This window comes from Acomys minous, assembly GCF_964271855.1.
Source record: "Acomys minous genome assembly, chromosome: 8".
Classification (NCBI taxonomy): domain Eukaryota; kingdom Metazoa; phylum Chordata; class Mammalia; order Rodentia; family Muridae; genus Acomys; species Acomys minous.
In genome coordinates, this window is record NC_140489.1 from 110,647,172 (window position 1) to 110,660,689 (window position 13,518).

Here is a 13,518-nt window from a genome sequence, read left to right on the forward strand (position 1 = left end):
TTAAAACTCAAGCCAAGGTAACATTTCATTTTTATAAGACATGCACTAGGTCCCTTTGCTATTTAATGCAACCTCATGCCCTGATGAAATGTTCTAATTCTCTAGACAGCAGCCCTTACCCTCCTCCCATTTGCTTTTTCTTGAGCAAATGTTTGAAACGAAACATGCCAAAGGACAATGGCTAATCTATTCCCACCCAGATATTTCATCAGAGCTCATCATCGGAGCCTAAGGAGCAAGTAGGTGTTATGGAAATACTAGTACCACAACTACGAGAGGGTGTATGTGCTCCAAAGCATAGACAAAAACAAAAGGAAGTTATTCCACACTAAGGAAAAGGTCAAATGCCATCACCTCCAGATGACTGGTAGGAGGGAAAACAGTGATGTCACTGGAAAGATAGGTACAAGTTTTGAACTGGTACTGCTGAGGACAGCCAGCTGGCTGAGTTGTGTGCCACAACCACATATTATATAAAGTATATGAGAAGGCAATTCCTCTAGCGAGCTGTTTACCCAAATGGCCAGCTCACTTCAGTATTCTTCTGAGTCACCTATAACTACCTTCAAAATCACCAGGTTCAGGCTGTTTGTGTCGCAGATGGAGTGGGTTTTCTCTGGCATTTGAGGCTAAAATAAGACACAGAAACAAGTGCCAAGAGTTGAGCCATGCCATTATTGTCCTGATTGAAGATTCTGACACAAATAGTAGATCAGAGCCAGGAAACAACTTCATGAGTTCAAATATTATGAACAAAATAAATGGAGTTTTGTATGTCAAGACCAATGAAGATTTAACTCTAACCCCCTGTTGTCTTGCCAAATCCACTTCTCAGTATAAATGCTATACAAAATTACACAGTGGATCCATGCTAACCCTATTTATATGGGAATTACAAAAAGAAGCCTTTAAACCCCTCTAGGGATAAATGTGCTTTTCTCAGCCAAGTGTTAACACCAATAAATAGAGGATTTGCACATCATCCCTAACAGCAGTTATAGAAATTAGCAGCCATGCCACCAGCTAAGCATTTCACTTAGTCCCACGACCACAACAGGCAATTTAAAACGCATATTATTAAAATAATACATGCAAATGAAAATATTATCCTTGATATTTTAAAGTAAATGATCCAGGACAATAGAGTCGAACAAACGCTTTCCTTCCACACAATCACCAGAAATGACTAAATAAACATCCTTTCGATCAAGATTGGTATTTCTCAAAAACTAAATTCATCCAAATCCTTCAAAGTAAAAGTTCTATGTGTTCTGAAATTTTACAAATGAACATCACACTAAGAGAGTGTGAATGTATCTATTAGTCACTGTACTGCTGATGGACGACATGATGAGACTGTGTGGGACCCACTCACTGGCGATCAATCACCCAGACACTGGATTCCCCTCCTAGAACTTTATCAGCATCTGCCAATAAGATTCCATCCTCTGGTAAATAATTCAAGACTTAATCAAAGGGAGGGCAAATATTACTTTAAACCATAAGGACCAATTTATTGCAAGTATTACTATGTTTTATCGTGATTGACAAAAATGTTCATTTTAGAAAACGGATCACTTTACCCAACCTTTCTATTCTAAATAAGAACCAATACCTGCTCACACGTGAAGTCAGGGCGAGACTATACAGGACTCCAACTGGTCACAGAAAAAAACAGTACAGAACGGACTGATAACATTTATAATGACGTTTAACCAATGAAATCACTTTGTAGAAAACAAAAATACCTCTTATGAAGGCTCAAATATTCCAGTACGTTCTCACCTGTCAGTTATATTTGGGTCTGCTGGATACGCAGCCACGTGGCTGGTGTCAACCAGCTGCCACCCACACCCTCTGATGAGTCAATAGAAACCTGTTTACACTTAGGTCAGCACAGTTTTCAGGGACCCCGGAAAGGACCCTCTTCATGTCTTATAATACAGCTCCCAGAGCTAAGCCAGAAAATAAGCCACTCATCAGCACGCCAGGCAACCGTGACTAGCCACCGCGACCATTCCGATGTAGTAAGGAGTGACCGCGGGCAGTCCTTCCTCTGACTCACCCCCTGGACACCCAGGTGCTGGGGCATCCAGAGCACAGTAAGCATCACTAAGAAATACCTTCCTGAAGACGCTGAGGGCAGCATGTTCTAACCAACAGTGCTGTGGTGCTCTGGTCAGAGGCCCAATACCCTGCAAAGGTGTGGCCTGTCAAACCGCCACCGGCCAGCTGTGCTGGGGCCAGCTGTGGGCAGCGCTGGGTGCCTCCTGCACACATCACTTACTGTGCCTGGCATGTGACTTCTCTCGTTCCTCCCGTTCTGAGAGCTGCCATTTTTGAGCTTCTTCTTCTTCTTGGCTGTCTCTTTGTGTTCTTTCTGCTTGTTCTGCACTTCAATCAGAACAGAAATGAAGCTGTTTTCCACTTCCTTCTCAAACTCCAGCTCATCTCTCAGGGCCAACTGCTGCACCAACTCCTCAGAGTACTCCTTAATGGCTGTCTCGATTTCCTCCAGCAGTTCATTTAGCTCAGATACCGACAGCCTTTTCACTCCTGTGGCCAGAAACAAAGTAGAGCGGACACTAAGACACAACTGTTTCAAGGCCAGCATAAGGGGTGTTTTACACCAAAGAGCAAATCAAAGTCTAAGCAATTACACTGGCTGTCTGGGATCTTCTCAGAAACTAAGACGTTCTGAGGGTAGACCCTAGCAGAGGTGAGTAGGCAGTCAGTCAGCTGAGATGAAACCTCTAACCATTTTCCATGTGTATAAATCAAGCATCCCACGAACAGCACTATGGACAAGACTGAAACGAGGCTGGTAGAAGGAAAAGAACAAACACAGAAGCAGAGGGAGGGACAGAAGCCGCCTGCTGGCATGCAGTGACAAGCCACCGGGCAGCGTTCAGGGAGTCAGCCTGAAAGGATCAAACTAAATGTGTATTTAATCCTATATGCCCCCTCTCGAGCGGCTGGCTGAAGATGAGGAAGATGGAGGGAGGAGCAGGCCATGGGAGTCATCCCAGCACTCTGTAGCACGGCAGAGCCAGAGGACACTGCTGAAGTCCTAGCATCTGCGCCTAACAGTGAGACTGCAAGGAAGGACTTAGAAAAGTCATCAACTGGAAACGAGTTCATTAGATGGACTTTAGTCCAGCGTAACTGCTCTCCTTACAGAAAGAGGAGAGAGGACAAAGATGGCCTCATGAAAACCCAGGGACAAGGCAGCTGTTGCCATCTGCAAGCCAAACACCTGGCCCACAGAGCTGGGAGAAGGTAAATTTCACTGTCCAAGCCACCCAGTCAGAGGTACTGTTTGTTATGGGAGTGCTAGCTAACTAATACATGCTTCCTCTACTTTATCATATGATCAAGACTGGGCTTTGGATTCAGGACTCCAGCAATGCCAAGGGCTTTTCTATAGAGCTATGGCCAAATCACATCAGAGGAAAACAACATGGTGTGTCCCAGAACCTTTGAAAGGTTAAAAAGAACAAAGGGATTGAGGCAGCTCAGGCCCAGGCCTCTGGTCAGGCCACAAATACATCCCCAGATCCCACTGGGTTTTTTCCAGCAGTGAACCAGGCATGGCAACAGCCACAGCTGCATCAGCTGCCCATCTCAGGGCTTTCCCATGCCGGGTAGAGCTAGTCAAACACTCTTCCTGACAACCAACCACACAGTATTTACAGTTCAGTGTTGTCATATACAAACACAGATGCGATTCTAAGAAAAGCTCACTTCCCAAAATTCTTCAAAGCTCCATCAAAGACAACTGTTTGTAAACACAGGAATTATTTTCAATAAATATATGCCTTTAATGGGCTAAACTGTCTCTCCCAAAAATGTATGCTGAAGTCTTAACCCTCAGTATCACAGAATACACCAGTATTTGGAATACTTACAGAAAGAATTAAGTTAAAATGAGATAAAAGGCTGGTCCTCCATCCAATGTGACCTACGTCTCATAAAAAGGTGAAATGTAGACACAGATATGTAAAAAAGGAAAGCCAGGGAAAGGATGGCACCCACAGGCAAGGGCGGAAGCCTCAGGAAGAACAAACCCTGAACCTTGGACCCGCAGCCTGTCAGAACAATCAGGAAACAAATTCAGCCAAATAGGAGCAACCCAACCTGCAGAAAATGTTCCCCAAAGCAAACTAAACCAGGGTTTCAAGAAATCACAGCAAAGTCCTGAACAATGACCAAAGTGTGTGCACAGAACTACACGGCCAGAGGACACAAGGAAATCAGAGCTCCCGGGAGGGGATGACAGTATGCACTACAGACAGCAGGCACCGAGCGGTACAAGGCGAGTCTCTCACTCTCTTCATAGCTGCTCATGCTGGACCTCTTGAGAGTCTGGATCTCCTGAGAGAGCATGGAGAGCCGGTCTGACTGTGTCGGGGTCTCATCATCTTCTGGATCTGGTGACTCCTGCATCATCTCCTCAATTTCTTCAATAACCTTCCAAAACACAGACACTGCTGTTAATCGAACGGATTAAAGTAGAAAAGCCCAGAGTGTGCCACAGCGCTCGCCTGACCACCAGAGGAGCGGTGCACTAAGTCCTTGTTATGTGCAGGAAGTACAGGTAAGAATGAACACAGCTTATCAAAGGAATTGACCACACATGAACATAAAAGTAAACAGAATATGATCTGGTAGTCCATCGCAATTCAACAGACAACTATCACATCTTGACATGGCTGAAAAAAAATGGTGCCATAGTTTACTCAGACACAGACTAGATCATATAGTGATAGTGACAAGATGGCAAGTAAGGGAAAATATACTATATCCCACATGCATGTGCTCAACATAAATGTAACCTGCATTCACCAAAACTTTGACATAAAACTTATAAAATATAATATGCATAAAAATTATTCATGTATAAAGCAGAAAGTTAGGTCTCTAGCAGCAAAATCATTTCACTTATTAATTCGGTAAAAGACAAAGGGGTCATTTTAAATTACCGAAAACAGAATCAGACAGGAAAAATGCTGCAAGAAGAAGGAAGATTCCAAAAATCCATGTGCTTTTAATTAAACCATGACCTACTGCACACACAGTACAACTCAAGCCTTACAACTGTACCTTGTCTGGTTCCAGATACTCAGAGTGAAAAAGGAAGCAGAAACTTTACAGAAAAGTAGAAAGGTACTTTAAAGGGGGCATTTAAGCACTAAGAAAAAAATAAATAAATACAACTCAATGATGGTATAGAAGGCCATAAGTACATCTGATAGTATCTATGAATGAACAAACTTGACAGGCAGCTGTTCAATTAGGGAAAAATGAAAGGTCAATCCACGAGTGTCTATGCTAAGCAGGAAGGAAGCCTTCCCAAACAGAGACTGTCACCAGTATAAGGAGACATTCCAGGAAGCTACAGGATGCGTTTCTATAAATCTTAGGTATCAGGCAGATTTCTAGGGGCCTGAGACTGTGCAGGGGCATGCCTCTTTCTGGATCATCACGCCTTCCAGAAATAACATTTTCTCCTTAGCACCACAGTTTTCCAAGTCTAGAACAATCCAAGCACAAAAGCAACCAGAGGACATCAAAAGGACACCTCCTCTGACCTTGCCGTAATGTATCTCCTTACTGACCTTCTCCTCCCTGCCTAAAAATAAAACGTGACAGAATTCGCAGCCCACGTAAGCCTAGGAACATGTTATTTCAGGAAGTTCTGCCATCACACTTTGACAACACAGCAGGGGTGGTAGAGTACTCAGAAAATGACAGGACTGACTCTACTGGTTTCAAATGAATACAGGGTTGACATTACCACAGTGCTCCACAGGTATAACGCTTGCTTCTTTCTAATAGTGCGTAACAGACAGACACTCCTATTATCTGTTAAAGATTCTTACGCACGGCTCTACGGAAACACGCCTGGTGGACACAGCATCTCAGGAGGCAGAGGCATGTGAGTCTCTGTAGTTTGAGGCTGCCTTGATCTGCAAAGGGAGTTCCAGCCAGCCAGGGTATATATAGTGAGATCTTGCCTCAAAACAAACAAAAATACCAACTTAAATATAGTCCCGTTCACTGATGTTTGGGTAACCTCGTAAAAAGTAGAAACTTCTTAATTTCTTTTAATATTCAGTTTACACACTAGCCCTCCTTTAATAACTTGTAATCGATCACAGAGGATGCCTAGCCTGGAAATCTTCCCAATCCACAAAATATCACCTGCCTTGGACAGCGTTTACCTTGTTTAACCTCCCCATTGAAGACTCAATGTCAAGCCAACATCAACCACACAATCTAGAGAAATGAGGCAGGCTGACCAGCATCGCCTGCTGCCACAGTAAGCCGCGGCTCTCAGCCCCAGGCTCTGCGTCTCACCTCCATACCTGGTCTGCAGTGAAGAGGGGCTCCTCGTTGACACAGGAGACGATGATGGAATGCATATCCAACTGCTCCCTCAGCTCTTCCTCATCCGAGGTATCAAAGACCAAGCCATCACCCATCTGAAAGCAAAAGCACCCTCATTTAAAATAAGCCCTTCTCATGCAAATGGCATTTCTGGGTCAAAGAGGCAACAGGTGAGCACATGCAATAGAGCTATTCCTTGAAAAGTAAGGGTCAGAAGGCACCCTAGACCGGCCCACACAGCTACTCACTCCTCCAGGCGCAGGAAGTACAGCATAGGACAGGGCGCTACATGCACCCCAAGGTCTGACACAAACATAGAGCTATTTTTCCAGAAGAAACGGCTACAAAAGCATTATAAAAACTGACACTTGCATAGAAGAAAAAAAAATACAGTATTTTTAGCAAACTACAAGGCACTGGAGTGAATAGAAGGTAGCGACAAGTACGAAGCTAACACACTGGCAGGTGTTAAAATTCTACAAAGCTATCTACAGACTACTTTCTAACATTTGGACACTCACAGTAAAGGTAATCAACATCCGGTAGGCAGGACCTGTCCCTGAGACACTCAGCCCTTCCAAATGTGCATCTGTCATTCCAAAAGGAGGAATGATCTAGGCTCCTCAAACACCTCTAACTATGCTGGAGAGCCTCCAGTCACCTCAGCACCACTTCCTACTGTGCTCTGTGTCCAGGAAGCTGACCATATGGACCAGATCAAAGGATGCCCTTGACTTCTGGCTTCCAGTTGGGTTACACATCATTGACAGGCACCAGGAGACTGCAAGGTGAGAAGGGAAGTGCTGGGCACTCGTCCTGCTGCCTTCCTGTCTGCCAGAATGCCATTTGTCAGCTCTGGCTCTGTACCAAAGGCCACAGCTCTTGTCAAGCGGACTTCTTCTCAGTTAATCTCTCCAAGATTCTAGAAACTTCTCTCTTTTCTTTTTCCATTTCAGGGCCGTTAGAGTATCAATAGCTGCTGCCATGACTTGGGTACTGTTCACACAGGAGTTGCCATGCCTGGGGTACAGCTCACACAGGAGCTGTTGTCATGCCTGGGGTACAGCTCACACAGGAGTTGCCATGCCTGGGGTGCAGCTCACACAGGAGCTGTTGCCATGCCTGGGGTGCAGCTCACACAGGAGCTGTTGTCATGCCTGGGGTACAGCTCACACAGGAGCTGTTGCCATGCCTGGGGTGCAGCTCACACAGGAGCTGTTGTCATGCCTGGGGTACAGCTCATACAGGAGCTGTTGCCATGCCTGGGGTGCAGCTCACACAGGAGCTGTTGTCATGCCTGGGGTGCAGCTCACACAGGAGCTGTTGTCACGCTTGGGGTGCAGCTCACACAGGAGCTGTTGTCATGCCTGGGGTACAGCTCACACAGCAACTGTTGTCATGCCTGGGGTCAGCTCACACAGGAACTGTTGTCATGCCTAGGGTACAGCTCACACAGGAGCTGCCATGCCTGGGGTATAGCTCACACAGGAGCTGTTGTCATGCCTGGGGTGCAGCTCACACAGGAGCTGTTGTCATGCCTGGGGTACAGCTCACACAGGAGCTGTTGTCATGCCTGGGGTACAGCTCACACAGGAGCTGTTGTCATGCCTGGGGTGCAGCTCACACAGGAGCTGTTGTCATGCCTGGGGTGCAGCTCACACAGGAGCTGTTGTCATGCCTGGGGTGCAGCTCACACAGGAGCTGCCATGCCTGGGGTGCAGCTCACACAGGAGCTGTTGCAATGCCTGAGGTACAGCTCACACAGGAGCTGTTGTCATGCCTGGGGTACAGCTCACACAGGAGCTGTTGTCATGCCTGGGGTGCAGCTCACACAGGAGCTGCCATGCCTGGGGTGCAGCTCACACAGGAGCTGCCATGCCTGAGGTACAGCTCACACAGGAGCTGCCATGCCTGGTCTGTGTCACCCCTACTCAGTGTCTCTTATGCTCACCCAACCCAATATAAACAGCCTCTCTAGGGCTACAGAGTTTTATATCAATAGTAACTGCAAAAACTACCTGAGAAACTCAACAGAGTCAAGGAATGATTGTCTAGCTAACTGTCCATGAACCGTTCACCTATTGTCACATGACTATTTTGTTGGTGAATAGAACTAAAATTAGAACTCCATTCTCCAAGAATTAGTACACAGTAAGAAAAAAGGGGAGCAGGAAGGACTGTGGAAGAAGGACCATTACATAGTGTACATTAAAATAATGTATTAATCAATTATTATATTATAGGAAAGGCCAAACAACTAATAGCTAAAATTTTTAAGTAATTAAATAAAAAACTTTAAAATCCAAATTTTCTAAAGTCAGAAGCTTTTTGAGAAGCAACATGATGTCACCAGAGGAAAACTCCTGTGACCTCTGCGTGGCAGGTTGTGATCAAAACACAGGTGCACCAAAGGTATTTCGTAAAACTATGTATGTATATAAAACAAAAACATAATCATGTTTATGCCTGGGCCTCATTGTGTACCCACAAATATCCCAATTTGAAAAAAAAAATCCAAAACCTAAAAGAAGCATTTTGGATATGGAACCCTTAACCATTTATAAATATAATAAATTTAACTAAATTATCAAGTTTTGGGTAGATGTGGCAGCACAGGACTGTAATGCCAGCAAGAGCCTGAGGCAGGAGGATCTCACGCCAGTTCAAAGCCAGTCTAGGCAACTTTGTAATAGCCTGCCTCAAAATGAAAAGTGTAAGAATGGTTAAAGATCTAGCTCACAGCCTGCGTAGAGTCCTAGGTCCAAACTGGGAGAGGGGGAAGCTTATCTGGAAAAACAATTTTATTTACTAGTACATAGGGTATATTTAAACTTCGGGATACAATGGAGCGGATACAGGTCCCAGGAGCCTGCTCAGTTCCTCACACAGGAGCCTTCAGATGAATGTCAGCCAGAATAAAGCCAGTGAGTAAAAAAGGCATAGGGAGGAACCACTGGCATGCTGACTTCCCATGAGATGGTGGGAAAGGCCTGCTGCTCGCAAGGTCTACTGTCTCCTCAAGGATAATGCATCGCCTCTTTCTGTTTCTCACAGCATCTTGGGCCAGTGAAGGTCTAGCAGTGAGATCTGTCTCTCTCTCTCTGTCTCTCTGTCTCTCTCTCTCTCTCTCTCTCTCTCTCTCTCTCTCTCTATCTCTCTCTCTCTCTCTCACACACACACACACACACACACTGAAATTTCAGAACACCATGTGTAAAAGACAAAAGAAACGGAGCAGACAGAAGAAGAATCAGGAGTCAATATAGCATTTGAATTTACAACAGCAACCAGAGATGTCAGGATGGGGGAGGGCAGGGGGGGGCAGAGGGGTGGTGTGGGGACAAAGAACCATCCTGGAATCTAATGTCCAGCCAATTTAACAACTGGGTGGAAACTAAAAGTAAAGACATTTTTAGACATGCAGTACCCAAAAAATGTACCTTCCTGGCACCCATTCTCAGAAAGATACCCACAGGAGAACGGAGAGGAAACGCGGAACAGAATACAAGGTCCGAAACAATGCAGGAGTAAAGGTCGTTCCTGCACTGACAGAGGACGGACGTGAAATCCCCAAAGGACGCCTGGGAAGGTAAACTAGAGAGTGGCTGGGTCACGCCACAGCTGCCACCACACAGCATTAAGAAGATACTGATAGCCTATTCGGGGCCTCAAACTTTCTACTCGCCACCCCTTTAAGCCCAAGAAATTTTCACATGGCCCTAGGTATATATAGAATAAGTATACAAATCCAGCACCTACTGATAATAAAACATAAAGAAATTAGAAATATATCTTACAGAATTTCTTTTGATAAACATGTATTCTTCCATTTATTAAAAGTGAAAGCAAATTTGCATACATACTAGTGAGGTAAGTAAGTGTACATATTATTATTTTTACATAACAAATTAAAATTTGGCTGACAATTTGATACCCTAAGACCCGATATATCTTCAACACTTTTCAGACTCGATCAAGATTTTGAAGGTATAGTCCTCAACACTATGAATGCCAAATATGTAGTACAAAATAGCAGAAGTATGTTTAGGGCCGTTTTGGAGACTACGGGAAGCGCTGCCCTGATCCTAAACCAAAATTCGCTGAGCAATTTTTGATGGGACTGAAGCCAGCAACTCAAACAACAGTTACTTAAGTCCAACACTCTAACTCACTACAATCCAAAGACGTACCGATATGATACCTGCGTGGTTCAGAATGAGAACAGGGAAAATACTACATCCTTGGTTTCTGTAATCGAGCAAAGACGTTTCTAGCAGGACAAAGAGCTCCATCTGCACAGCGAAGACCCTGCGATGCATGTTCTACTAACACAGTCTCCAGTCTGAGCCATGATGTTTCAGCTGGCACTGGTAAGCACTTAGTGCATGCGCAGGGCAAAGTGCACAGGCTGTTCAGAAACAGGGCTACAATGAAGTCACATTGCGCAAAGAATGACTGAGGCCAGACACACCTTAGATTCATAGCACGCTTCATTGTGAATTGATTTCGGGTATGTTCAGAAACCGTTCACTGTAACCAGATTTCTTTCGGTTCCCACAGTCACGCATCTCCATTTGGGGTCGGATCCACAGCTTAAGAAGCTGGGGTCCGGCAAGCACCCTACTGAAATAAAGCTTATGACCCTTTGAAGCTGACTGGCAAATGGCTGTAAATAGCTATGCCACAAACAAACAAACAAACAAAAATGTCAAGATGCATGTAACCAGGGATCCTGACAGGATCACACTAGGAGGACAAGAAGGGAAGGTCCACGTGGGGGTTCGAGGTGGAGGGTGGAGGATGAGAGTAAGAGAGCAACGTCACACTCTGGGAAGGTCAGTGCACAAGTCCGACAGCGAACAATGAAACCGAGTCAAAAAGGTTAGCTGCTAGAAGCAGCCGCTGAAGGTCGTGGAAGTGGCACCAGACATGCAGGATCAAGGGCAAGAGCGGCCTACGTCTCAGTCCCGCAGCGCCGGCTCTTTAAGAGTGTAATTTCAGGAGCCACGCACTGGTGGTCCACACCTTTAATCCCAGCCAGAGGCAGGAGGATCTCTAAATTCAGGCCAGATCTAGGGAGTTAGTTCCAGGACAGCCAGGGCTACACAGAGAAACCCTGTCTCAAAAAAAAAAAAAAAAGAAAGAAAAGAAAAGAAAAAGAAAAAGAAAGTTTTAATGTAAAAAATTTTTTAAAAAGTGTAATTTCAGTAAGAGAAAGGTCAAGAGACTAGGCTCTTCATGAGAGGATGCTAGATTTCAAGGCCACAGAAATAAAGTTGGGGGAGGGTAAGGTTATAATACGACCATTAGAGCATAAAACAACACACATGGCCTATAAACTGTCCTCGGAATTCTCACACAGCAAACTCATCATCCTTCCTTGTTGTAGTTTGAACACCAGAATTTTGTTTTCTTTTTCTTCTCTGGCTTATAAATGAAGTTTTAATTTTAAAATTACTGTTATGGAATACACTGTCATATTCTTTCTCTTTCTACGCTATATTTTTGGTTGTGAGAGTAGCCTTTACTGTCTGAGCCATCTCTCCAGCCCTCTCTTTCTACTATTTTTTGTTTTTTGTTTTTCTTTTTGTTTTCTGAGACAGGGTTTCTTGGCTGTCCTGGACTTCCTTTGTAGACCAGGCTGGCCTCAAACTCACAGTGATCCTCCTGCCTCTACCTCCCGAGTGCTGTTAACAATATCAAGATGCACTAGAAAAAAGTCCCTCTTGCACCAAGCATGGTGGTGCACACCTAGGACTCCAGCAGTTGGGGGTGGAGACAGAAGGACTGGAAGTTTAGTTCATCCTCAGCTACGTGCCAAGTTCAATGCCAACCTGGGCTATGTGAGCCCTAGTTGAGAAGGCAGGATGGAGAACAGAAGGAGAAAGGAAAGTGAAGAGAACGTCCTCTTCTCACGAGAAGGAATGAGAAGATTCACAAGAGGGACTGTAAACCATAGGGACAGAAGCATCTCATCCTGTGAGCACACGAAGGAAGTACACTCATTGAGAACCGGTTACATACACACAAACACACAGACACACACACACACACACATACAGGCATACACACATACTTTCTCTCTCTCTCTCTCTTACTCAGTTTCCAAGACAACAGAAATAACGATGCCAGATCATCCTTCCCAAGAGGGAACAGGCCCATTCCCCACAGAGGTGAGGTTTGCCTGGGCTGACATGGGACTCAACAGCCAGCCTCCCCCACCCCCACCCCCACCCCCACCAGGCATAACAAGCCTTTTGGAGCCAAGCATTTCCCTTCACTCCTCCCATGCCTGGGTCAGATACAGAGCTGATCCTACTGTTTCCCTCTGTTAAAACTGCACACACAGCAGAAGGGAAGAAAATAAATAAATAAATAAATAAATAAATAAGAATGTGGAATATGCCAGACTTCTGGAAAAGCTGAAACAAATGCAGAAATGTGAGTTGTGACTTGTCAATGAAAGAAAATGAAATAACTAAATCTGTTGTTTTCCTGAATATTGTTTTGTTCTTAATATAAAAAAGCAAAGTATCCCCTTATTCTTGATGGGGAAAAAAATGCCCTTATAGACCCCATTTTGTAACTAGAATGGTCTAAAGAGTATTTCCAAAGGTAAATTTTACATTCCTCAGTCATGGAAAGAATACAGCACCTAAGCAATGGCACTTGCCTAGGTGAAAACCAGGGGAAGAGGACAGAGCTACTTTGATATAACTCTGTCCATTTGTTCTTCAGGGATGCCAGGCATACTATGATCTTTCTGGGGAGTGAAGTTCTAATTCAATTCTATTCAACAGTGGAACAGCCACAGCACAACAAATGCTTGATTGGTTGACTGACTGATTATCACTTGTCTATCTTAATCTACAAGTCTTTCAGGTAAAGCTTTGATATTTACTACTAGTATAAAATGGCAAGGCTTAACTAGACACTAACATGGCTGTAACATTACTCTGGCATTAAAAACAGCATCCAGGCCAGGCACAGTGGCTGTAATCCCAGCACTTGAGAGGCAGAGGCAGGCGAATCTCTCTGAATTCAAGGCCAGCCTGGTCTACAAAGTGAGTCCAGGACAGCCAAGGCTACATAGAGAAACCCTGTCTCAAAAAACAAAAAGAAAAGAAA

At 44.6% G+C, this 13,518-nt stretch overlaps 1 protein-coding gene across 2 annotated transcripts in view; it reads right to left on the bottom strand.

Moving 5' to 3' along the window:
* FEZ2 (fasciculation and elongation protein zeta 2) overlaps nt 1-13,518 on the bottom strand; it is a 41,815-nt gene that overhangs the window by 21,236 nt on the left and 7,061 nt on the right. For both annotated transcript variants that reach the window (XM_084793092.1, XM_084793091.1), the window contains exons 3-5: nt 6,369-6,485; nt 4,329-4,470; nt 2,288-2,556 (exon numbers count right to left, since the gene is read on the bottom strand). In XM_084793092.1, the coding sequence (XP_084649218.1) occupies nt 2,288-2,556; nt 4,329-4,470; nt 6,369-6,485 (528 nt within the window). The remainder of the gene's footprint in view (nt 1-2,287; nt 2,557-4,328; nt 4,471-6,368; nt 6,486-13,518) is intronic.